The following is a 23,888-nucleotide window of genomic DNA, read 5'->3' on the forward strand; positions in this document are numbered from 1 at the left end:
CACCCTTGCTTGGCAATCCTGCTGAGGTTCCAACTCAAAGTGAATTGACGGACAATGCGACTGTTTCAGCCGCTAGTTGCGAGGTTGAAACAATCCGTGCGCCCACATTCCGAGCCCCTGACATATCCTGATGCAAGGACTGTGGTTCTCTTTTCTACACTGCCACTTTCTTTTCTGGGTCTCGTGCCCGTTGTCGAAAGTGAATTGATAGATAAAGGTAAAGGTGCTGCCTTTTGCTTTTCTTCCTCTTGCTTGCCTTTCTATCTTTGTGTTACCCAAAGAACCATCGCTCGCTCATTGCTTGTTGACAAGACAAGACCAAGAGTCTGATAGAAACATTCGACAGGCTGTGCCTCTCTTTTCTACTTCTTGAACTCGTTCACTCATTGACAAATCTGGTTTATCATACGACAACTGCTGGACAAGTTGCTCGTTAGTTTTTTCATCTCAACGACCATCACGATCATTTTCACCAACGCCACGCCTATTACGCCAATACCAGATTTCATTGTTACGCGACAACGCATTCACTCTCAACTCATCTTGAAACTCTCACACAATGGCCCACACCTCCCGCTTCGAAACTATGACTTCTCGCTTCTCACCCTCTCGTCTGCGCAACTCTCTGCGTCGCAGCTCATCAGCCTCCACCTCCACCCAGGCTTCCTACTCATCAGTCAGCACGACAAGCTCGTCCCCTGTCGTTGCCATCAACAGCATTATCTCGCGACAGCCTTCTCTATTGCATCTAGAGGCTGAACGCAAGAGCTTCGGCAGTGAGTTGAGCCTGCTTGAGCCCAGGCCCATTGTCTACTGGGGCAGTGTGGAGGAGCGCATCGGTTAATGCCTTGATACGCATACTTTGACATGAGATCTTGCTTTATGATTTACACGTCGAAGATTACAATTTCTGGGGATTTAATGTGGTGTTGGGCTTGCCTTTTAGGTGTCTGGCAGGTCAAACTAGGGAATTTTTAAGAGACGGCGTTCGTGTGACTTACATGGTTATTCTTCAATTCTTGACCGAGTGACGATTCGGTATGGCATCAAAGATGAATAATCTTGCCAAATTTCAGATTCAAATTCAAACACAATCAAACTTTTAGGCCTTCATTGCTGTCTGAGACCAAAAAGAAAAAAAAAAAAAAAACAATCCATTATCATGATCATTACATTTCATACAGTGTCATACATATCCTCGGACACGATATCAAGCAGGGGTTCGAAACGCCTGCCACGACCCACAAACACCCCTGAAATACTTGTGTACAGAGTAACAGCGACAATGATGCCACTTTCGATCAACGCTTGAAGGCCAATGCATGATTAACTCATGTCTGGAGATCCGGGAGATCGCTCCTGAAGACGACGGTGCAAATGCTGCTCTTAATGTGAGACAACAATGATCACCGTTGAAATCATCAAGCGAGATTGCCTCTTTGCTGTTGAAGAGCAAACAAGAACCCAGATCGATAGAGACGCATGTCAGTTGGAGGGAAAATTGTACGGTGACGGTGGTAAGGTCCTTGTCTGGAGTCAACGGTTGATACCACCCCGCGAAACAGAGAGGGTCTCTAATTCTCGGCGGAGCTTCAAGTATCATCCGCCTTCTCTCCACCCTGTCATGTTCACGGACCCGTAGGCGGGATCGTTTGATTCGCGGTATGAGGCTCGACAAGAGAAGCGACACCGTAATATAGACGACTCGTCAAGAACCAGACAGCACTCGTAGCCAGAGCCAATGCCACGGCCATGAACACGAGCATGGTAGACCGCATCTGAACGCTTCGTCTGCTTCCATCTTCATGAGCTTCTTCTGTTTGCTGTGATAGTGCCAGCGGCCATGGGCATCATGATCGCTATGGCCAATGTGCTGGTATGGCTGGAGGAACCATCGGGGCACCCATTTCGCTTGCCGGTTACCGGTACCGTAGAAGTTGTTGCGGCCAGCAGTATGGCGAAAGTCAACCAGGAGGAGTGAGAAGAGGAAGACGGTTATGTTGACAGGCGTCATGACGAGCTAAAAGACCTGTGTCAGTGTTATTGTGACCAGCAGAGAATACGACCTTGTTCGTTGATATCATGAGACTTTGAAGCAAAGAAGAAGACAAGACAAGACGCTTTCTGTCTTCTCTTGGCAACAACCACAGATAATGTCTGAACGAGGAGTGACCTACAGAATAGAGAGTAGACGGCTGGTTATTACCAGCATTCTCAGGCTGGGGACGAAATTTGGACATGATGGGAGAATGAATATGGTAGTGTATTATAACGAGTGTCGAGTTTTAAACCGTGGATGTGAGTTCAAGTTCATAACAAACAGAGATTCCAAACACTTTGTTTCTAGGTCGTTGTTGGTATTTGATTCAAGGGCCCACCTGATCAAGTGAATCAGACAGAGAGCTTATGAATTGGTTGTGGCTCACTTACGTAGCCGCCCTAGTGAGGTCATCGCGTGGAGGTTGCTAGCTAATGGATGCCCGCAGGATTCCCGAAGCTCCCGATCACCAACATCAATCATCCTTGTTACGTATTCCTGTAATTGTTGCGGAGAAGCTCTGCATTGGATCAAGAGAAAGGCTTTTCGTCAGTTCAAACCTCTACAAATGAGCTTTTCGTCGGTTTCGCATATACTATCTGAGCCATATTGTCCAGCCTCTAGCAGAATCCTCCTCAGTTCTTCTGCCAAGCCACCATCTCAAATCATTCAGCCTCATCGTGATACGACGTATGCAGCGTCGATCATTCCCGCCCAAGCTCCAAGTCCAGGTACCGGCAGGATCCGGCCAGGCACAATTTCCGATCTTCGCCTCATGGTGTGGGAAATGGTCATTGAAGTTTCAATAGGGATATCCCATTACAATGGAGGTGACATGGCGTTTACATGCAGCCCATACATTACAATCCCCCTCTTTTGAGCCTGATACCAGCCAGCCATTGATTTTCCAGAGCGCCGTTTGCCCATGAATCCCACGCCTACCGGTGCCTATGCATATCAACGCCTCCTTGCCTAACCCATCATGTATGCTCCTTCAGCGCGCATTGTGAATGTCGAGGACAAGAATGTCCTGAGCGCCAATTCGGGTCAAATCGTCCATAACCAGAGCAATCTTCTTCTTCTCGACCATAGAGCTGACTGCAACCCAGCCCTCCTCGTCCAGAGTGGTAACTGTCGCTGAGCGCTTCCCAGGAGTAACCTTGGTTGCCTCAGCCAAACGGCTTCGCTCGACATTGTATTGGCACAGGACGTAGCTCTTGGCGGTGATAACACCACGGATACGCGAGGTGATGAGGTCGATGAGCTCAGGGTTGGAAGGCGATTTTGACTTGATGAGCACGGCGGTAGAGTCGACAACAGTGTCAATGGCCTTGAGCCCAGCAGCTCGCATGGTCTCTCCAGATTCTAGACGGTGATCGTTAGTTATGGTCCGTCACAGTCGGTGAAGTAAGCCTCGAGTATTCCACATACCAACAAGGTCGACAATGCCCTCAGCAACACCAAGAGCACATGCTGCCTCGACACTTCCACTCAACTCAACAATCTTGGTGCGCATCTTGCGAGGCGAAAGCTCTCCCTGTGCATTCTCGCCCTGCTCAAGCTTCAGGAAATAGTCGGCAGCAAGGTTGACGAAGCTCGTCCCAATTGTCTTTCCAATGAGATCCTCGGGGGTCTTATACTGGCCCTTCTCGGGGACCTGGACCTGAAGCTTGCAGCTGCCGAAGCCCAATTCCATAACCATATCAGAGCCAGCAACCTTATCGTCGGATGACGATAGATCAACAGAGCTACGTCGCAAGTGGTTGTAGGCACGGACTGAGGCATCATGCTCCTGGACTTGGTCCCATCCGGTGATACCGAGGTCGCAGCGACCCTCGCCAACGAACGTGGGAATGTCGGCGGCAGGGAGGAAGATCAGGGCAATAGGGAGATTCTTGACGAGAGCGATATCGAGACGGTTCTCACGACGGAATTGGACGTCGGCGCCCTCGAGGAGGTTCAGTGTGGCAGCATTGAGACGACCCTCTGTGATGAATGAGCATAAGAATGTCGATTGGAAGGATATGAGACGACTCACTCTTGGGTACGGCAAAAAGAAGACGGCCTTCGAGACTGGAGGGGATTTTGAATCAGCGACCACATAGTGAAGGTGGGATGTTGAGGGACGATTTTGACGTTGCGAGGCTCACAACGGGGCGGACCAACCTGTTGACGAGATCCATGGCTGGCTACAGAAGTGCTACAATGCAATGCTTCTTCCCTTGGACTAGGTATAGGTAGTTTGAATTAGGTAAATCACACAGCAGGGTAAGGCAGTCGGGGAATTTATTATTGTCTGTGGTGACTGCTAATGACTCCGACTGCGGGGCTTCAAGACGATGGCGGGGCTTCGTGTATTTGGCTGTGGTACCAGCATGCACCATTTCATACGCTGGGGCAATGTGATTGGGGCTCTAATCAGGTACCACATAACCAAATCACCACCGACACAGACCGACCATCGGGGGGAAGATGTTGACAGGCCCACCAATTAGGAGACACACAGATAACACGGTGCTGAAGATAGAGTCATACATGGATGTGGATGTTTTCTGAAGTCCATATCCAATACTAAACATTTCAAGCTGCTAATTGAGGCCTTTGTTTTGAGAATATGCTGAAACAACGTGTACCCGAAAATGTACATAGGCTTGCAATTGACTTTGTCAATCAAACTTACTAACGACAAGACATTTACAGGAACCCAATTAGGAGTGATTACAGAAAGGCATTAGAATTGCCCAACAACAAAATGTCTTGTGCACTGGATTTGTATCATGTATCATGCGGTTGAGATTCCATCCGAAGTTAGACCGGATTGACAACGACCAGGCGAACGATAGGTGCTCGAGCCTTTATCAGGCTGAGACACAATGGTAAGGACGTTGAACAAAGCCTTTGATTCAGACATTGCGGGTTCGAGGGCATGGAATCGATCAAGGTAGTTTCTTCATCAGGTAGAGAATGAAAACAAACCGAAGCAGCCCCAACAGAAGTAGTTATCATACGGGGATGCAGTCATGTCATTCAGCGAGCAATGTGGCTGGCTGTGGTACTGACCGGAACAACGTTCTCCAAGCAACTTGAATAGAAGATGGTGTGCTCGCTCAGCATGTTTTACTTGCTGTCTGTGAGTGTGGTATCATGCGGCTTGCGTTCGTTCATATGCACCTTTCTTTTCCTCGCCTGCGCGGATGTTTGCCCGTTCATTCACCTTGTACTACACTCTCTTGGAGGTGTGCTACCTAGGTCCTTTTTCCTGTCTCGTTTCTTTTTTTCGTCCTTTTGCTGACGCCTACTTGATAAACCCCGATGACCCAGTCCTTGTCGAGTCTCAGTCAAGGTCTCAGTCAAGGTCTCAACCGCAACAAAGTCTTTGTCCAGTCCAGTACAGCTCACTCAGCCCAGCCCAGAGCTGAAGAGTCACAGGTCTTGGCTTCTCTCGCTCGCTAAGCTGCCTCAGCTACCGGTTGGTTCGGTCTAAGCCCTCTATGACATTTGTGTCTAATTCTCGGGGACGCCTAGATATGCTATGTCATGCCTTAACCACTGCGTCGGGATACAACAGAAATCATCGTGGAGATCAGAGTTCATGAGCTTGCGACCATTACGGCAATAAGTCCTGGGATAACGGAGCTGAGCCAGGGAATCGAAGCCCTTTTAGCGCTCCCGGCCCGCGCCACTTGGGAGCTTAACCTCCAGCTCCACCTCAAACTTTCCATCAATTTACACTTTACCTTCAGCCGGGCTTCTGGGTTCTCCACCTGCCGCCGCCCGCGCGACATCGACGACATAGTGCCTCCAGCGCCTAACTCGACCTAACTGACTTTGCTTTGCTTTGCTTTGCTCCGCTTCACTTACATCCTACCTTACTCTGTATCGTCGGCCTCTCCTTTTGGTGGCTTCGCCTCCTGGCGCTTTCTGCTCCCCTCAAGACTGACATCTGGTCTTGTCTTGTTTCGCTTCTCTTCGCTCTTTGGCTTAGGACCAACTCCAAGGGGAATTCAGCGCAACGCAACGCAACAATTGTCGGAGCATATGCTCTTATAGCTCGCCTTGTCCGCACAGCTTCTCCTCTTCGCTTCGTCCTCCACAAATCATCCATCCTCTACGGATACCTACCTCCCGAACCTTTTTATTCCTTTCTATGTTATATTTATACGCAGACTTACACTCGGCACCAATTCTCGATAACCTTATTATCGATCGCAAACCACAATGAATTCTGCCTATCACTCGCCCGACATGTCGCAGCGAATCCCAGGCCCTGCCTATTCTTCCAGCGCACCACCACCACCAATTCATACCTACCAACAACACCAGCATCCTCCTCCGCCTCTACCGCCTCCGAGTCAACATCACCACTCGTCTCACCCTCCTCTACCTCCTCCGCCGTCAGCTCCACATCCTCACCACCAACATCCACCGCCGCCGCCACCTTCCCACTCGCTATCTTCGCATCAACATCATAGCCAACCACCCCACCACCAGTCTCAACTCCCACCATATGCACCAGCTCCATATCAACAGCCTCAGCCGAGTCAATACCCTCGGCCCCATCCGCACCAGCAACACGCCCCTTCTCCTTCGCAACATGATGAACCTCCTCCTCCCCCGCCTTTCTCAGGACCATCCCCTACCGACCATCAGAAAGATTCCGAATACGTTCCCCCATCTTACTCCAAGATTGAAGAAGGATCAGGCTGGAAGTACAGGTTTGTGACCAAGGCGAATCCTTCAAACTTCCTTCGCGACCCCGCTGAAACGATTTCATAGTCTCGATGTGAAGCAACAACCCGTGCGTGCGCGCATGTGTGGATTTGGCGATAAGGTCTGTTTCTTTCGTTGCCATTGAGCCCTGATCATCTGTCTCACAGTTCCAATCTAGGATCGTCGCCCAATCACGCCGCCGCCGTGTGTTCGTCTTGTCATAATAAATACTGAGACGGGTAAGGAGGTTGACTACAAGTACGTTGATGCAGTCGTGGAAAAAAGGCACCTTGTTTTGTGCTAACACATAATGTGTAGTAGCCTGGACCACGCCATGTTTGTGTTGTCGGTCGATCTGTGGAATCATGACGGTACCAAAGAAGTGAATCTGGTACGGTCGTCGACTGGGACCGGCGCTATGGCATCCTCAAGTACCTACACTTATTCGTCCTTAGAGCCAGGGACCCCTTCGTACCAGCAACAATCTCTGCCCCCGAGCCGCGAGTCTGGATATGGGCAATCGCAAGGGCTGAACTATGGGCAGGATTACCCCCCACCGGTGCAGCAAAGCTACGGGCAAGGTTGGTCGAAACAGGAGGAACAAAAAGCGAGGACAAATCCGTGTCTGACATAAGAGTAGCACCGTCGTACCCGCCGAGCAGTTCCTACGGTCCGCCCCAACAATACTACCCGCGACATAGCGGTTACAGTGCCGAACCTTCCGCTCCTCCGCCAGGCGCCCCTTTCCGTAATGGATATGGACAGGATCAAAATGCGCTTACTCGGATGGCAGTGGTTGGGGGGCAACCCCAAGGGATGTTTACGAGAAACTTGATTGGCAGTTTGGCCGCAAGCGCATTCCGTCTCGAGGACACTGAAGGACAATCAGGTATCTGGTTTGTCCTCCAAGACCTCAGCGTCCGTACTGAAGGAACCTTTCGGTAAGAGCAACTGAATTTGGTCTGTGCCGTGGCTCGTGATTGCTGACGCTGAAGTTGCAGATTAAGGTTCTCCTTCGTCAACGTTGGACGCCCCGGAGGGCAGGGAACCAACGTAAACCAAGGCCGAGCGCCAATCCTGTCGTCGTGCTACAGCGAGAGTTTCCACGTGTACTCGGCCAAGAAGTTCCCCGGCGTGTGCGAAAGTACACCATTGAGCAAGAAATTTGCGAACCAAGGCATCAAGATCCCGATCCGTAAGGACGCCAACATCAAGGGCGAAGGTGATGAAGAGATGTACGATCAGAACTGAAGGATCTGCGTGAACTATATCGCCAAAGAAATATTCATGATTGTTTGACCATATCAGAGATGGGCTTCGGAAATTGGCTATTCAGATAGTTGAAATCCGCAAGAGAAGGAATAGCTGGCGCACACAAGAGGCATTCGGCACTGGAAAATAGACCAAATCATGACTCTCCTCTGTACAAGGTTCCAAGATATGTCGCCAAAATGTATAGAGGTACTGCCCTTGTTAGACAAGGCACCATGTCATTGAATACTGAGCATAGATGCTGGCGTTGGTGTTTGGAATTGAGTCGATTTCTCATGCTTTTATGCTTTTGTCCTAGCTTGCAATACAGTGTGTCGGGTGATGTTGCAGTTCGACACATCTAAAGAGCCAACAAAGAGTGTGAAGCCAAGTGTGGGATCGACAGGGCAAAGGGTTCCCTAGCCCGAGAGCAAAAGATGACTGTATCATGACCAAACCCGGGGTTCAAGGAGTCAACGTCATCGCACTTAGACAAGCTTAGCCGCCAATTTCAGGGTCTTGGGTCTGATTAGCATGGAACAACCCTGATGGAATCTAGCTACAAGCTACAGGCTACAAGCCACAAACAGCAGCATCCCTTGCACATTTCGAGATTTTGAGGTCATGAGGCTTGTGATTGAATGCCTTTTCGAGAAGCTGGGGGGTCTTCCCAGCTTCCATGGCTATGAGCCACCAAGCCAGACCAGCCCGCCGTGTCGGGGCACGCCAGTACAGAAACGGCTATGGATAAGCGCTGGTACCGGCACGCAAGAATATGAGAGTTTACGCCTTATGCGGGAGCGAGCGCCGCTGGGAACTCGGAGCCCGGCGAGAGCGAAGACGATCTATGGATCTCTGAATAGATTCTCTTGGCGGCGAGAGGCCATTCGGCTAACTTACTTTCTACTTGACCGAACAGCGAGACCTTGAAAGGGGAGGATCTCATGGAAGACTTGTGTTGTCATGACAGAGATGCCTCTCACACCTGACGTGGTTGGCGCACAACTCACGGAGAATTTTGATATTCCCATTTGAAGACCGCCTAAGGAACTCATCTTTCAGTGCCTACGCGCTTTTGCAACTATTGGCTCGATATATGAGCTTTCCCCTTTCGGTCCCTGAGTGAGGAGCGAGTACAGCATCCTCATAACTCGGTTTCAATTTATGGCTGACGGGCATCAAGTGACCCAGGCTCTCAGCATTGAACCCCTCATGGCCTCATGAAAGCTTGTATTGATTTCGTATATCGGAAGTACCATGCCAAGATCTGGGGCAGCACGAGGCCATCAAAATTCATTACGCAACCAATTTCTATGACTGGGCATGGCCTCTTAGTGCCATGACCAAGTGGAACTGGCGCACGGGTACTTGCGTCTACTTGTCCTAGACTTGGGCGAGCTTTAACTGAGCCTCATTCTTCAAATGGAGAAGGGTTGAGAGGAGGAAAGCGCTTTTCAACTAGAGTTTGAAAGAGAGAATTCGATCATTTGACTCAAGGATAGACTCCAAGATAGTGCAGAAGAAGCACTTACAGCTACAACGCCCAGCTGAAGAGATCTCGCCCTACAGCTCACAACCCAGTAGCCCAGGTTCGGGGCAGCCTAGTGAGCACAAGGCCAGTCTAGGCCATATACTCTATGGCTGGGCACAGTGGTTCGGTGGGTGTGAAGAAAAAAAAAAGGCCGCAGCGCCTAGGAACCTATCGAATTTTTTCTCTCTTTCCCCTGTTTAGTTGATCATGGGAACACTTCCAGGGCAGGGGAAAATTTGGTAGCAAGTTACAACATCAATCACGAGGACTTGGCATTGAGTTAAAAACTGTCACCACCGCCTCCAGCTAAATCTCCTTCACTCAAATAGACTTTTCTCTTCATCATTACAATTCCTTAGAGACGTACTCCTGATCGTTTGACTTGACAACTTCTCAGTCTACTCAACAACTCCTGGACAGTCACTAGTTTAGTTGTTAGTCACCCAAGAAGACGGCAACTACACAACTACCCCTCAACGAACAACAACACTTTCTCTTCCAAACTCACACAGCTGTCACAATGCTCTCCTCTCACGGTCGAGGTGGTGCTGGCAACATGGCCGACTCAACCCACACTGAGAAGACAGATCCCAGCAAGCTCCAGACTCCCGTCCTCAAGGGCTCTGTTGTCACCACCGGTCGTGGTGGTACAGGCAACATGGCCAAGAACGATGACCCTCGCGAAACTCGCAAGCGTCAGGACGTTGAAGCGTAAGTTTTTTATCCCTCCTGCCACTCAATCTCGGGGATCATTCTCTTTAGAATCGTTGCTGACCTGAGACAAAAGTATCCCTCGACGCCCCTCATCTGGCGCTCAGCATGCTGGCCGTGGTGGCGCGGGCAACGTCTTCAAGGACAAGGAGACAGAGTTGACCCGCAAGCCCAGCAACGATGAAGCTATCACTGACGAGGAGGAGCCCAAGTCTGCCAACTCACCTACTGCTGCTGGCGCGTCGTTGGCTCAGAAGGGCAAGAACTGGCTCTTTGGCAAGAAGGCTTAGGACTTCAGAGACATTCAAGTGTTTCACCATGCTCAATTCTAGAGATGAGAGATTTCATGTTCTACTGCTATTGGGTCTAGTTATTTTACAGTACAGCTTGGTGTTTTGGCGTCTTTGACATTGAATCTGAGGCAGGGGTTCTGGCTAAACAATCTTATGAAGGACGGGTCAACGTACAGGACAAAGGATACGTGAAAAGGAGGAAAAGCAAAAGTAAAGATACCATCCCATGAATTAAATGATTTACAAACAAAGAGTTATTTTTCTCAGTTCCTTGGCCATGCTATTTTACTATGTTACATTTTTGTGTCTACTGGTATTCTCCACAATGCTTTTTCTTATGCCCTCTCTTATTTACTTTGATGTTCAACCCAGCATAGACACATGGTATCTCAAAATACGCCTTCAACACAGCACACACTGATATTTGACCATTAGTTCTTCTTGGTCAAACGGTGAATCTCCTCGAAGTAGTGCTTGAGATGATCAGGGTTTACGCCAGGTGTAATTCCTGCCTTTGGTCAGCCCCTCGTCCAGCTCAGTGTCATGTCACAGAGAACTTACCGTGGCCAAGGTTGGCAATCCAGCCCTTGTTTCCGACCCAGAAGCCTTCTACCATCTCCTCCACGGCCTTGGTGATAGCCTCCTTGGTGCCATACAATACCCCTGGGTCAGCATTGCCCTGGAACACAATGTTGCGGTCGCCTCGAATCTTGACAGCCTCCTTGGGATCATGCAACCAGTCCATGCCAACCACATTATAACCCAGGTTGCAGGCAGAGTCGAGTGCGTACCAAGCACCCTTGGGAACACAGTCATGGGAACCTTCTCCAAGCCGAGGCTCTGGAGCTTGGCGGGAAGCTTCTCGGCGATTTGCTTCAAGTAGGGCTCGGAGAATTGACGGTAAGAAGAAGGGCCGAGCTCTCCTGCCCAGGAGTCAAAGACCATCACTAGCTATAAAGTTTGCAAGTTAGTCATATATGGTGCAGTTCTAGAGGGGAGCATTCTATACCTGAGCACCAGCCTTGACTTGAAGTGCCAGATGATCCACGCAGATATCGGCAATCTTGGCCAAAAGCTTCTTCGACTCCTCAGGATACTTGTAGATCCATGTCTTGACCTGCGCAAACAGCTTGGTGCCACCACCCTCGACCATGTAGCAGAACAGCGTCCAGGGAGCGCCGCAGAAGCCAATCAAGGGCACCTGTCCCTCAAGCTTCTGGCGTGTTAGTGTGATAGCGTCGTACACGTAGCCGAGTTCAGCAGCAACATCGACGTTCTTAGCGAGCACCTGGCCGTACTGTCCGTCGTCGGGGTTCTGGAGCGGGTTCGGGAAGTGAGGGCCCTTCTTCTCAACCATCTCAACGGTCATACCCATTGCCTGGGGAATGACAAGAATGTCGGAGAAGATGATGGCGGCATCGATGAGACCTGCGAATCGGCGAACAGGCTGGAGGGTGATTTCGGTTGCGACTTCAGGGTCGCGGCAGCATTCGAAGAAGTCTCGGTTACCCTTGGCTTCGTGATACTCCGGTAGGTAGCGACCGGCTATCAATTGATCAGGTCAGTCTTGTGTGCTTTTACCCGTAGGTCGGGGTACCTTCTCACCCTGTCGCATCACCCACATAGGAGGGCGTTCAACGGTCTGACCTAAGTTGCAACACAGCAAGTCTCAGCACAGTTCTCTCTCATGATTCTCACAACTGAGGCGTGGACAACCCACCCCATGCTGCGCGAAGCAACAGGTCATTCTTTAGAGGCGCGAAATCTTGCGACATTGTATGTGTTGTTCAAATTATAGTCAAGTGAAATTGGTACAGCAGCTCAGGAATAACTGCAAGTTACAGATTGTGACTTTTAAAAGAAGTTCCAGTTAAACTACAGATACCCCGCCGAGGACTGTCCATGTGGAATCAGAGTGGAGGGGTCCTTCCGTTACAGTTGGGGCCAAGCTACAGGCAAGGTTGATTCCAAATTGACCAACCAGGCCCACTTCCATACAAGCTTACCTTACCTATCGGCGCTCGGAACTTTGGACGGACCGACACGCTGTCATTACAATACTGCTAGACACTCCAGCGCGTAGATAGCCGCATTCAAGATCCATACGAAGCTATACCCACAACCTCGATCTTCTATATTGTCTCCCCAGAATCGCTCTCACCTGGAATAGCCTGACCTGAGTGACCCATCTTCATCCGCGACAATGCCTTCCGAACGCGAGCTTCAGATCAACCCCATCGTTCCCGAGTCTGTGGTCCATAACACAAAGGTTCGCTCCCTCGCCCTTAATATTGCTATCACTAGCGATCCATTGTCCATGCTCAAGGTTCCTGCGGGCTGACCATTTATACAGGCTCTCTCCAACCTCCACAGCCTTACTGCGTCACTTTTTGGAGTCAGCGCCGGTGTCCTCGGTCTCGAATCTTATTACGGTTTCCTCGTCTACATCATCTTCTCTTTCATCACTGCTCTCCTCTTTTACGCCCTCAAGGTTGCTCCGGAATCACTCCCCAAGGGCCACGCTCCTCTCGATCCTTCTCGCTATTATCGTGGCTTGTTCGAGTTCTGGTTTGGTGGCATATTCAATGGCGTCTCGGGCTTTGTCTTAACTTGGACATTGTTTTATGGCTTGGTTCGGGCCTAGATATTAAAGCATCATATATCAGCATACGAATGGCGTTTCTGGAGTTATGATAAAATATATTCAGAAAGACATTGTGACTTCAACAAGGCAACTAGTATTTCAAATGCGTCATACAAAACAGTAAAACTAAAGGTGTCGGTATTCTACACCAACAACGTGCAATCAATCTCAAAGGTTCAATCAACAATCTCCACAACTTTTCCAACAAATCCTTCTAGTCCAGATTTATCCTGACTTCCGCCTTCTAATAGTATGACTCGTGAACCCATCTCGATCCATTCACGGTGATGGATAAGCTCCAAGCCCATCTCCACTCCACCCCTCGTCGCATCGGGTTCCTCCTTCTCATTATTCGTTTCGAGGTCGTCGTTGAGGTCGAATATCTCCTCAATCTCGTCTGCTTCTCTTGCTCCTGCTTCCCATCCTGGATCTTGACGCGATATCTGACGTATGCGCGCCACCGTCCGAATACTGGCGATGTAGATATTTACGAAAGAGCCGATTGCAAGGGCCTGGGTATCTGCGTCATCAAAGACCGCCGTAAAGCCGCTCGCAGCCTGCAACTTTAACCCCGTGTCTGCCATATGTTTTGACGGTATCGCCAAGATCATGCCACGGCGAATACGGGGGGGCTCAATGGGGATATTGGAGTCCGGATTACCGTTCTGGGAACGGTGCGAGAGTGATTGGATGACGAGGCCAATTGATCCGGCTTGTCCAGATTCAAGAGTCAGAACAGGGAGTCTCAAGTTACGTATGCTCACAATCTGAGCGTCATGCCACTCCCCTGGAGTCGCTGACGCGGAGACGGCATTTTTCATGGCGATGCGGGCCAACTCTGCGGAAGAAGGGTGCGAAATCGAGAGTCCGTAACTACCAGGAGATTGCCTATCCTCCGGGGTTAAGTCGCGAGCTTCGTCATCATTTGGTGGGAAAGGCCCAATAACAATCTTGTCCCCGACAGAGAGTCGTCCGAACCTGAGATAGCCTGACACGACAATACCTGGGTCGGCTTGTTTTCCCAAGACACCTGTCATGTTGCTGTACGATGTTGGCAGAGAGAAGGTATCGTCGATATGGAATAGGCATTTCGGCTGCTCTGGATTCAACGCCATTCCAACATAGTCACGAGCGGTTGGTGTTGGCGGCAATGGCAGGTTTTCCAAAAGTGCATGCAGGAGGCCAATTCCACTTCCTCTTACTGCACTTGTGAATGCTATTGGAACAATCTCAGTTAAGTTGCCACTCTCTGAGATCCCCTTGAGTAAGTCTTTGACCTTGGCCGAGTCATCATCAGGTACTCGGTCTAGATCCCTCCATACCTTCTGGTCGGGCCGAAGGATTTTTGGTATACGCCCAGCTTCTTTGACAGCTGACAAGATCTTGTTCGTCGTTCTATGCGCGCTTGTCTTGGAAGCGAGATCCATTTTGGTGATGACAACTGCCAAAGGGATATCCAATTTGAGTGATAATGTAAGATGGGCTTTGACGAGATCGACTCCCACTGATGTAACTCCCAGAACATCCTGCGTTGAGGACGTTACCACATGTCCTTTGGTGGCTGTGTCTCCATCATCCACAGCCAAACACAAGATGATCCAATGAGGTGCCCAGTTCATCAGCCCACGAAGAACTGTCCGGCGATATCTTGGATGACCAGCAGAGTCAGAAACAAAGACTAAGCGACCACCCTCGGAACAGTCGTGTATATCGACCCAAGACTCGATGTTCCCGTGACTGTAGTTGAGAATTGACTGGTCTTTGTATCCGATGAGTTCCTGAGCTATTGAACTGGTAACCCCCGTGGCCACTTCGTGTCGGTGCTTGAGCAAGCTAAGTCGACTATTGCCACGGCCGTTGTCTAGTGTCCCGGTTGATAGAGTCCCCAAGAGACTTGATTTACCTGATGTGGTAGGACCAGTGAAAGTGACTCGTAACTGTGGTGTTGTTGAACTACCACGGCTGGGTACGGCAGCGCTCTCTGCAATGGCCTGCTCATTCTTGTGAGAACTATCAGTTCCATTCTCCTCATCTAGGAAACCAAAGTTGGGCTTGACAAGTGCTTCGGCAACCCAGAGTTTGCCGTTTCTGATAATTTGATGCGGTGAGGTAACAAAACTGTCGACCAACTCGGTCGACTCGACCCACTCGCAGTCGCCAACAATGACTCTCCGATGAACGTCGACAGAGCAACCCAAGCTTGCAGCCATTACTCTTAAAGTTGTGAGACTCTCTTCCATCTCATCTTTGGTGAGGCCAACAAGGGTGCCATCATCAGCGACACCAATCTCATACAAGGCTCCTCTTGATTCCTCCAATCCAGGGACAAGTTCACTCAGCTTCACAGGAGCAGAAAGATCAACGCTGTCATCAGGTAGTCTTGGGATTGCCAGCTCCTTAGAACTGGATGCGTGATATGGAGAGGACTGTTGTAATCTCCACAGGAGCTGGGTAGTCAAGTGCTGGAGCCTTTGTTGGCGGGTGTGTTCACGAGCCTGGCTAGAAGGCGTGAGAGAGGCGGTTGAGGGCATGTTTAATCGAGCGTGACGCGATGTTCCGGCAGTGCTCATGCTCTTAAATACTCTCCTAGGTCGGAGGAGTAGGTGAAGCTTGTATTCAGTAGGGCCTTCTTGTGGTTCGGCCTGTAGTTTGATGACCCCATACTCAGATAGCAACCCTGGCTGAGGTTCTTGTGCTGGTCGGCGAAGCTGTGTGCCCAGAGCACCCTCGTCCTTCCCTGACTCGCTCAGCGGAGTCCAAGGCGAAGAGACCCTTGGAGGATCAGGGTCATAGGTGAATACAGATGCCATGGTTGCGTTGTAGTGGGTGTAGGGTTCTTAAGAAGGTTTAAAGTAAAATCCGATAATCGACTGATACTGAGTAGGGATTCTCAAGATATTGATGATAGCATGTGCCGATATAAGAGCGATAAAAGGGGGTAACATCGAGTATAAAGAAAAGGGAAAGCGTAATATATCCGGAATATCATCTTGTTGATTACTTGAAGAAGTATTGTGAGTTGATCCAAGTGTAGCGATCACGTCTCTGGAAGACTGTGTTAGGGCGGTCAGTTGCCAGCTCAGGAGATGAAAGGCATGATTGACAGGAAAGGGGAGACTTGGTGGGTTTATATAATTTCGGTCGAGTACGACTTATTCGGTGAGATGATTGACTGGAAAATGAAGGCGTCCGCGCTCTTTAGCTTTAGAGAATTGAAGATAGAAAGTAATGTAATGTAGGTTGAATAAAGCCTCCCAGTTGGCGAGTCATAGGTGACGCATCGGCCAAGTGTCCAATCAAGAGAGTCTTATGGGAACCTGGGATACCGTGATCGCCTTAATGGTCCCTTCCGTCAGTTCATGTCATTGAACGGCCGGTATACACTTTAGGTTAGTAGTCAAAGTGACTCTTTTTCTACCATTCTATCCCAAGTTCAAATTCTTGCTCCTAAGCTTTATAACATTTTATACTAAGCATCTGATACTTGATATCAGATAATAGTTAATAATAGTTTCATGCATATCTGTAGATGTACTTCCCTTTTTTTTTTATTACACCTTACCTAGTGCTAGGTACTTGTTGTCTCTGTGGGGCCTTGAGCCGGTATGGTCAGTGGATCAATGGAGCCGTCCATTAGTCGGTTGTGGGGTACGACCCCAGTTAGTTTTCAACTGGAGAAAGGAAAGAGAACAGTTTAGAATGAGTTAAAATCGATGAGGATGGTTGCTTTCTCGAACGAGCGAGACCCTAGTTCAAAGGACGGTCATAATCTAGGTATTGGCTTCATCTGCACCTAAATGATCTCATGGCAAAATACATAGAGATATCTGGGTTGTCTCCTCTAGGATTTCCATTTCCCTAAGGATACTTTCTGAATACTATTGCAAGCACTCAACGGTGAGCTTGGTCTAAGCACGTGGTGTTCTCGAAGAGATCCTTTCGATAGGTACGTGAATACCAGCATATCCTGCCGGTAGAGCATCTAGTTGAGTTCCGTATTCAGATTGCATGCTCACAAGGTCCTTTGCCTGTCAGTGAGTCACCTGCCTGACGGTGCATCAACCAAAGATCCCAATTTCAGCATAAGCATCAGAGACAATAAGCTGGCCAAAGAGTCATAGAGCCTCAGTTCTTTCTACTGGGGAGGAATGATTCTCAAGGCCATGAAACAATTGCGAGGTCCTCATTCCAGAGCCTTTTCTAGAACATGGCATATGGAATGAAACCCGCAGTCATAGGCTAGGCCCCACAGGTGAAACTATATTGATACAGGAGTCTAACTCTGACGATTGCTCCTCAAACAAAGGTCAGGGTCGCTTTGGCTTCACCGTGAACACCTCCAAAGCCTCATATCTCACTTCAGCTCAAACACAATACACTTCCATGCTATACACCTTGAAACGCGTATTGTGAAAAATACGACCTGGTTGAATTTGTGGGTGTCTACGTCGAACGAAAGCGAACACGCAGGCGGCGCCATGGCTGACGCATTGAAATGGCTGAGCCACTCTCTCGGGATAGATGGCGATGAGACACAAAGCCACATTTGCTGGCGACTATGAAGTACCTGACGTAATGGAATAGACAATCCACTCGGCGCATCGATGTTGCTGCAGGACTGGAATGGCAGCACAGTGGCTACCATAAAGAATATGATTAAGGATTCAGGGACTTGCATGGAGAGGGTCCAAATTGCGGCTGCAACACCAGGGGCCTGGGATTAAAGGGTCTAAGTGCAATCCTTTGGATCGGATGCATTGGATCTCGGGCGCTTGTTGGGCGCCTATTGCATAACGAGATCATAATGCCTTGTAAATCGAAACCTTCTATCAGTCTAGGCCTGAGAGGCGCCTACTCCATGCCTGAAACGATGGGAGAATTAATGGATAAGCACGCCACAAGCATGTCAAAGTATCCAATACTTCTAGACCCAGGTGAGTTTCGACGTTCAAGTGGAGGGGTCAGGGGACACCGCCCAGGCTAAGCCCAGGGTCCGTTCTCCCCAATAACCCACCGGTACCTAAAGTTAAGTACTGCAGGAAACCACTATCGGTCCTCTCATAAGGCAGCACTACCATCCTCTTCTCCTTTCAGCCCTCGCTTTCATAATTCTCTATTTCCTTTCTCACTAGCACAATTTACTGTGACAGCTCGATACCATCTCAATCCCGTCCCACATTCAACAAATCTTGCCATGAAGAAGTTTGGCTTTGGAAAGAAAGGCGATGATGGTGATGACGCCAACCGCCACGCCCTCTTTGGTCGCAAGAAGTCGTCTCAGCCTAGTTCCTCTGAGAACCCTTACGCCAAACAAGGCGGAAAAGACCCCTATGCCGACGATGCAAAGTATGCCAACGTAACCCCTTATCAGCAAGCCCGCGCTGGTCTCAACAACGGCCCTGGCGCCCAGGCTCCGAATTCCTACGGTGCTCCCGCTCCTGCACAAGGAAGCTTCAACTCTCAGCCCCAGCCTCCGAGCGGATACGGTGCTGACCGATACGGATCCGGCGGCGGCTATGGTGGAAATCGATATGGCGACTCTGCTCCTCAGAACAGATACAACAGCCCCGGCCCAGCTGCTGGTGCAAGAGGCCCCGGTGGCTATGGTGGTTTTGGACCCAGTGAGCCTGACACCAACAGAGACAACTTGTTCGCTGGTGCTCAGGAACGCCAGGCCCAGAAGCAACAACCTACCAACAACGGTCCACAGTCAGGAGCCGACGGCGGCTCGTACGGCGGTTATGGTGAGGAGCGCGAGTTGACCGCTGAGGAGCAAGAAGAAGCTGAATATCAATCTATTCTGGCGGAGAAGCGACAACTTCAGCAGGACAGTGCATCCTCAGTCAGCCGGTCGGTACAAATGGCTCGGCAAGCCAACGAAGTCGGTCGCGCCACCCTAGCTCGCCTGGGAGCTCAAGGAGAGCGATTGAACAACACGGAAAAGCATCTTGATCTAGCTGCCAACCAGAACAAGATTGCTCAAGACCGGGCTGCCGAACTCAAGACACTCAACGGAAGTATGTTTGCCGTGCATGTCAGCAACCCTTTTACCTCCAAGCAACGCAAGCAAAAAGCGGACGATGAGGTCATGGCACGCCATCGATCTGAACGAGAACAACGAGAAGCCACCCGCCGTGATGGTTTCCAAGCCAACCAGCGCATGGAAGGCAACTTCAGAGACATGAACACCGTGGGCCGGCCACGACAGCAACCTCGTAAGAAGGAATACGGCAAATATAACCTTGACGATGAGGAGGGAGCGGATGAGCTTGAGGACCAGATCGATGATGGCATCACCGAGCTTGAGGGTCAAGTGTCCATGATGAATATGGTCGGCAGAGCTATTGGCAAGGAGGTTGACTCGCAGAACAAGCAGATCGACCGTATTATGAACAAGGCAAGTGGTGTTCTTAAGTTTCAACCAACGATCATTTCACTGACTCGACACAGAGCGATGCTGTTGACGATGCCACGAGAATGAACCGAGAACGATTGGCCCGTATCAAGTAAAGGGCAATTGATAACACGATGATACACAGCAACTATGCTGGGATAGGGGAGGATTAGCACGTCGGGATTTAATATGTCTATTTAGACGTTTCCATTACAGAACTGCAGGTTAAGTCCTGTCTTGGTCGTGATCAATTGTATAAACCAACTCAAAAGAATCCGGGTTTTGGAGCATTCTAAAGGACATGTATACATGAAAATCGAATCACTGTTTAATCGTCTAAGAAGACGGATATTGATGCTTGCGGGATTTTGAAGCCATGTATTAGGCGTCTAAGGTATCGTATGCCGCCTCTGAATCTTTACTTCGTCGACGAGAGCACTTCGCATTCATTGATATGAAGTTTTTAACCAAACGGCCCACAATAGCCATATTGTTTAGGGACAAGCACGTAAAAGTTTAATCGCCTGTGAAATAGAGGTTGAGTGAACTCCGACGATTTAAGATTTGGTTATTTAATATTTGAGATTGAAATTCAGTTTCTATCATGTACAACCTTACACTGAGCAGCGGCTTTCTAGCATCTTGCAAACTCAGGATGAGGAAACCAGGGACATATCAAGTCAGGATATCTAACCTTGACAGAGTTTTAGTAAAGATTTATAGTGTTTGGATTTGATTGTATCCTACGAAAGCAAAGTATATTTGATGGCAATTACATAATTTATCAAGACTTCTCCAAATCAGTCCTTTTCGCAATTTTCTGAGCTCTTTTGATAATAAAAGTATGGCGTGAGCCATGGTTTTTATAACCCGAGATGATTGTACATGGTAGTTGGCGTGGTGGAGACAGTCAGGAGGCGTGAATAAAATAAGTGGAATATCTGTGGTGCTTGATAGACCGCTTCGTGTCACATTTATTTTGTCGGGGTTGTTTCGGTCTCTGGTTTGGTATAATTCTGATCCCAGTGATTGCCTCCCAGCTATCGACATTGGATCCCACTGAAAATTTCCACCGTCGCCAACTCTTCAGCCAGCACCATGACAACTGATAATTCTGGCCCTCCTCCGGCGAAAAAGAGGAAAACCAAAAATAAGACTGACCCAAATGCTATTACGATAGGGGGGAAAACAATTTCCCTCGAAGGGTATCTCACAGCGCCCTCAAAGGCTGTACCTGCAGCCTCAACATCAGCATCAGACAGCCCAACAGCCCCTACAACCACCCCTTCAGCTGCCCCTGTCGCCACCACAGAGGCAAGGAAGGAAAGGCCAGAGCACAAGAAACCTCCTAGAGGGCGCGATAGTAGTGATAGGTCTCGGACTCGGGATGATCCAAAACTGCTCAAGACACGCAAAGAGCTTCCAATATGGCAGTATCGCGAGGACATTCAGAAAGCGCTGCGAAAGTCCGGCAGCGACGTGCTCGTGCTAGTGGGTGAGACAGGTTCTGGAAAAAGTACTCAGGTTCCTCAATTTCTCTATCAGGAGCCCTGGTGTAGACGTCAAAAGACCAAGATCGCCGGCTCAGACGATGAGATTTCAGTGGGTGGCATGGTCGCAATCACGCAGCCTCGACGAGTCGCCGCGACAACTTTGGCTCATCGTGTTTCTCAAGAAGCTGGGACTCCTCTAGGGAAAGGAGGACGAGATGGGTTGGTCGGTTACTCGGTTCGATTTGACCACCAGGTCCCAAAGGGATCAAGGATCAAATTCTTGACTGAGGGTATGTTGCTTCAGGAACTTCTGCGGGATCCCAATCTCAGGAGTTACAGCGCTATCGTGGTCGACGAAATTCATGAACGCAGTCTTGATGTTGATCTCCTAGTTGGTTTCCTGAAGCAGATTCTTGCAAGCGACTTGTCTGGCCGCGGGGGCATCCCGCTCAAAGTGGTCATCATGAGTGCGACAGCAGACGTGGAGGGCATTCAAGAGTTCTTCAAGGACGTGCGACCAAAGAACGAGGGCGAAAGCACACTGCAGGTTCTTAAGATCAAGGGACGACAGTACCCCGTCACAGTTCACCATGAACCGCGACCTGTACCCGACATCCAGGACGCCCTTCTCAAGACGATATACAAGATACACTTGCAGGAGCAGCTTCCGGGAGATATCCTTGCTTTCCTAACCGGTCAGGAAGAGATTGAGGCTGCCCAAAAGCTGATTGAGGAATATGCAGAAACTCTTGCCTCTAACGTCCCCAAGATCAGGGTGTTCCCCTTGTATGGTCAACTCTCGATGGACGCGCAGCGCGAGGCCTTCTTACCTGTCAAGACTCCTTTTACACGTAAGATTGTGCTGGCGACAAATATTGCTGAGACATCCGTCACTGTTCCCGGAGTCAGATATGTGGTGGATTGCGGTAAAGCAAAAGTGAAGCAATACCGAGCACGCCTGGGCATGGAATCTCTTCTTGCGAAACCTATCTCGAAATCATCCGCTGTGCAGCGAACTGGTCGAGCAGGCCGTGAGGGCCCCGGAAAGTGCTTCAGATTATACCCAGAATCAGCCTTCAAGACACTGCAAGATTCCGATCTTCCCGAGATTCTTCGCAACGACGTCTTGGGAGCAGTTCTGACCATGAAGGCACGAGGAATTCAGGATGTCCTTGCTTTCCCTCTTATGGATCCCCCAGAGACAGAAGCAATCGAGAAAGCTCTGATTCACTTGCATTTCCTTGGTGCTCTCAATGATGATGGCACTATCACGAGGACTGGCGAAACGATGGCCCGCTTTCCGATTTCTGCGCCGTTGGGGGCTGTTTTGCTTGCTGCTGCGGATCCCGAGTTTGATTGTGTGGTTGAGGCGATCGACATAATTTCCTGTATCACATCTGGAGAGGATATCTTCTTGAGTATCCAGTCTGAGCAGGCCCAAGAAGAGGTGGAAAACTTCAGAAAGGAGCTCCAACGCCGTGAGGGAGACATCATCACATATCTTACCACCATCCAACAATACACCGCGGAGAACGCAGACAGAGTAAATTGGTGCAAGCAACGGAAGATTAACATGAGAAACATGAAACAGGCTCTGAACATTCGAAGGCAGCTTCGGGGTATGTGTCTTAAGGAGAAGCTCCTGGATGAGGCTGCACCGGCTGATCCTCAACCATTTGTTCCCATCTCCCCAGAACGCGCTGAGCAAGTCCTCAAGTGTTTCCTGAGAGGCTTCGCTTTGAAAACTGCTATGCTGGCTCCTGACGGCAGCTTTGTCACGGTCCAAGGCAAACACGTCGTTGCCATCCATCCTGCCAGCGTATTGCATGGGCAGAAGAAAGAAGCTATCATGTTCCTCGAGCACGTCTACACAAATAAGAATTACGCCAAGAAGGTCAGCGCCATCCAAGCTACATGGATTGTTGAAGCAATGGGAGGCAAGTAGACATTCAGTGGTGTTATTTATTTAGTAAAGGCATGCTTGTAGTTAATACATGGGGAAGGGTCTGGTCTATATAGTGTACAAGTTTTTGAGGAATACATGTTCAAGTCAGTAACATGAGCAAAACGTTGAGTTATACCTTAGCCTTCTTTTTTTTACCATAAATTCTTCAATCCTGGTCTTTCTGCATGAGACCATGTCTATGACTCCTGCTCGCCACCTTCTTTGCTCCGGTTTTGAATGGCCTGCATCAACTCGTATAGTTGGTGTATTTGTTCATCTGCCACATGTTAAATTTAATTATTCGTGCATTGTTCATTCTCACTTACCGCTCATCTTTGAGAGCTTCTGCTCATCTAACTTGTCACCCACCCACTGATCGCCTTCAATTTTTTGCGCATACATTTGCCACTCTGTTAGGAAACCAATCTTGGAACTGGTTAGCATGGTGTTCGTGCTGGATCTTTTGCAAGAAACATACCAGGTGAGCCGGGTTATCCACCTTTCTGTGCGCTCTAAACTCAGCCTTGATGTACTCATCTCCAAGAACTCTCATCTCAGCTGGCAAATGCTTGCGATGGGCACGGAGGAGTCGGCGGTATAAAGGAATAGGAGGAAGAAGGGCAGTAGGGTTGGGTTTGAGGCCTCGTTGTGTGTTTGCGGCTGATGCCAGTCTTAACAGAGATGGACGCATATTGAATGAATTCTTCAAAGGCCTATAAGTGAGCCCGTGCTATTGGCATATAGAAACAAGAATTCACTGGCTGTGTTCTTGGCTGGTAAAGACGAGTCGTTGAGAATGATATCGGACAGAATTGCGGGAGTCGAGATTCTCAAGCACAGTGTCCGGCACGCTACCACTATCCGCCTCCTACTGCCCC

The 23,888-nt window shown here is 49.4% G+C and overlaps 12 protein-coding genes across 15 annotated transcripts; 6 read left to right on the plus strand and 6 right to left on the minus strand.

Annotated features, from left to right (window-relative positions):
- Positions 1-95: 95 nt before the first annotated feature.
- On the plus strand, positions 96-2,397 carry FOXG_17782 (uncharacterized protein). The gene has a single exon (XM_018397764.1). It carries the CDS (start codon positions 560-562, stop codon positions 842-844), a length of 285 nt encoding a protein of 94 aa, XP_018231551.1. The 5' UTR covers positions 96-559; the 3' UTR covers positions 845-2,397.
- On the minus strand, positions 1,211-1,603 carry FOXG_17783 (uncharacterized protein; the record flags this gene model as incomplete). Its single annotated transcript, XM_018397765.1, has 1 exon — positions 1,211-1,603. The coding sequence occupies one exon, from the start codon at positions 1,601-1,603 to the stop codon at positions 1,211-1,213; it is 393 nt and encodes a 130-aa protein (XP_018231552.1).
- FOXG_00014 (uncharacterized protein) lies at positions 1,709-2,240 on the minus strand (the record flags this gene model as incomplete). Its single annotated transcript, XM_018376049.1, has 2 exons — positions 1,709-2,020; positions 2,178-2,240. 2 exons carry the CDS (start codon positions 2,238-2,240, stop codon positions 1,709-1,711), a joined length of 375 nt encoding a protein of 124 aa, XP_018231553.1.
- Positions 2,398-2,464: 67 nt separating the features above from the next.
- Positions 2,465-4,545, minus strand: FOXG_00015 (ATP phosphoribosyltransferase). Its single transcript, XM_018376050.1, has 4 exons — positions 4,205-4,545; positions 4,077-4,111; positions 3,470-4,024; positions 2,465-3,403 (listed from the first exon to the last, which is right to left on the minus strand). The coding sequence occupies exons 1-4, from the start codon at positions 4,219-4,221 to the stop codon at positions 3,033-3,035; spliced, it is 978 nt and encodes a 325-aa protein (XP_018231554.1). The 5' UTR covers positions 4,222-4,545; the 3' UTR covers positions 2,465-3,032.
- A 1,181-nt stretch (positions 4,546-5,726) lies between these two features.
- Positions 5,727-8,403, plus strand: FOXG_00016 (uncharacterized protein). Of its 2 annotated transcripts, XM_018376051.1 has the most exons (6): positions 5,727-6,753; positions 6,815-6,869; positions 6,927-7,006; positions 7,067-7,329; positions 7,389-7,689; positions 7,750-8,403. In XM_018376051.1, exons 1-6 carry the CDS (start codon positions 6,257-6,259, stop codon positions 7,997-7,999), a joined length of 1,446 nt encoding a protein of 481 aa, XP_018231555.1. In that variant the 5' UTR covers positions 5,727-6,256; the 3' UTR covers positions 8,000-8,403. The 2 variants fall into 2 exon arrangements, with proteins under 2 accessions (XP_018231555.1, XP_018231556.1); XM_018376052.1 differs by having other exon boundaries at positions 7,389-8,403.
- Positions 8,404-9,761: 1,358 nt separating this feature from the next.
- Positions 9,762-10,806, plus strand: FOXG_00017 (uncharacterized protein). The gene is made up of 2 exons (XM_018376053.1): positions 9,762-10,241; positions 10,318-10,806. Exons 1-2 carry the CDS (start codon positions 10,051-10,053, stop codon positions 10,529-10,531), a joined length of 405 nt encoding a protein of 134 aa, XP_018231557.1. The 5' UTR covers positions 9,762-10,050; the 3' UTR covers positions 10,532-10,806.
- Positions 10,246-12,443, minus strand: FOXG_17784 (uroporphyrinogen decarboxylase). Of its 2 annotated transcripts, XM_018397766.1 has the most exons (5): positions 12,255-12,443; positions 12,140-12,181; positions 11,544-12,079; positions 11,096-11,485; positions 10,246-11,042 (listed from the first exon to the last, which is right to left on the minus strand). In XM_018397766.1, exons 1-4 carry the CDS (start codon positions 12,307-12,309, stop codon positions 11,144-11,146), a joined length of 975 nt encoding a protein of 324 aa, XP_018231558.1. In that variant the 5' UTR covers positions 12,310-12,443; the 3' UTR covers positions 10,246-11,042; positions 11,096-11,143. The 2 variants fall into 2 exon arrangements, with proteins under 2 accessions (XP_018231558.1, XP_018231559.1); XM_018397767.1 differs by having other exon boundaries at positions 12,140-12,443.
- A 125-nt stretch (positions 12,444-12,568) lies between these two features.
- FOXG_00020 (uncharacterized protein) lies at positions 12,569-16,451 on the plus strand. 2 transcript variants are annotated; one of them, XM_018376055.1, is made up of 3 exons: positions 12,569-12,803; positions 12,888-14,651; positions 14,699-14,715. In XM_018376055.1, the coding sequence occupies exons 1-2, from the start codon at positions 12,738-12,740 to the stop codon at positions 13,176-13,178; spliced, it is 357 nt and encodes a 118-aa protein (XP_018231561.1). In that variant the 5' UTR covers positions 12,569-12,737; the 3' UTR covers positions 13,179-14,651; positions 14,699-14,715. The 2 variants fall into 2 exon arrangements, with proteins under 2 accessions (XP_018231561.1, XP_018231560.1); XM_018376054.1 differs by having other exon boundaries at positions 12,888-16,451.
- FOXG_00021 (uncharacterized protein) lies at positions 13,215-16,305 on the minus strand. The gene is made up of 2 exons (XM_018376056.1): positions 16,283-16,305; positions 13,215-16,231 (listed from the first exon to the last, which is right to left on the minus strand). Exon 2 carries the CDS (start codon positions 15,986-15,988, stop codon positions 13,355-13,357), a length of 2,634 nt encoding a protein of 877 aa, XP_018231562.1. The 5' UTR covers positions 15,989-16,231; positions 16,283-16,305; the 3' UTR covers positions 13,215-13,354.
- A 1,643-nt stretch (positions 16,452-18,094) lies between the features above and the next one.
- On the plus strand, positions 18,095-20,006 carry FOXG_00022 (synaptosomal-associated protein, 23kDa). The gene is made up of 2 exons (XM_018376057.1): positions 18,095-19,575; positions 19,629-20,006. The coding sequence occupies exons 1-2, from the start codon at positions 18,373-18,375 to the stop codon at positions 19,686-19,688; spliced, it is 1,263 nt and encodes a 420-aa protein (XP_018231563.1). The 5' UTR covers positions 18,095-18,372; the 3' UTR covers positions 19,689-20,006.
- Positions 20,007-20,623: 617 nt separating this feature from the next.
- Positions 20,624-23,200, plus strand: FOXG_00023 (uncharacterized protein). Its single transcript, XM_018376058.1, has one exon. It carries the CDS (start codon positions 20,671-20,673, stop codon positions 23,008-23,010), a length of 2,340 nt encoding a protein of 779 aa, XP_018231564.1. The 5' UTR covers positions 20,624-20,670; the 3' UTR covers positions 23,011-23,200.
- On the minus strand, positions 22,962-23,834 carry FOXG_00024 (acetate non-utilizing protein 9, mitochondrial). Its single transcript, XM_018376059.1, has 3 exons — positions 23,489-23,834; positions 23,337-23,436; positions 22,962-23,287 (listed from the first exon to the last, which is right to left on the minus strand). Exons 1-3 carry the CDS (start codon positions 23,699-23,701, stop codon positions 23,208-23,210), a joined length of 393 nt encoding a protein of 130 aa, XP_018231565.1. The 5' UTR covers positions 23,702-23,834; the 3' UTR covers positions 22,962-23,207.
- Between the last annotated feature and the right edge of the window lie 54 nt (positions 23,835-23,888).

Source organism: Fusarium oxysporum, chromosome 1 (assembly GCF_000149955.1).
Source record: "Fusarium oxysporum f. sp. lycopersici 4287 chromosome 1, whole genome shotgun sequence".
In the NCBI taxonomy this organism is placed as follows: Eukaryota; Fungi; Ascomycota; class Sordariomycetes; order Hypocreales; family Nectriaceae; genus Fusarium; species Fusarium oxysporum.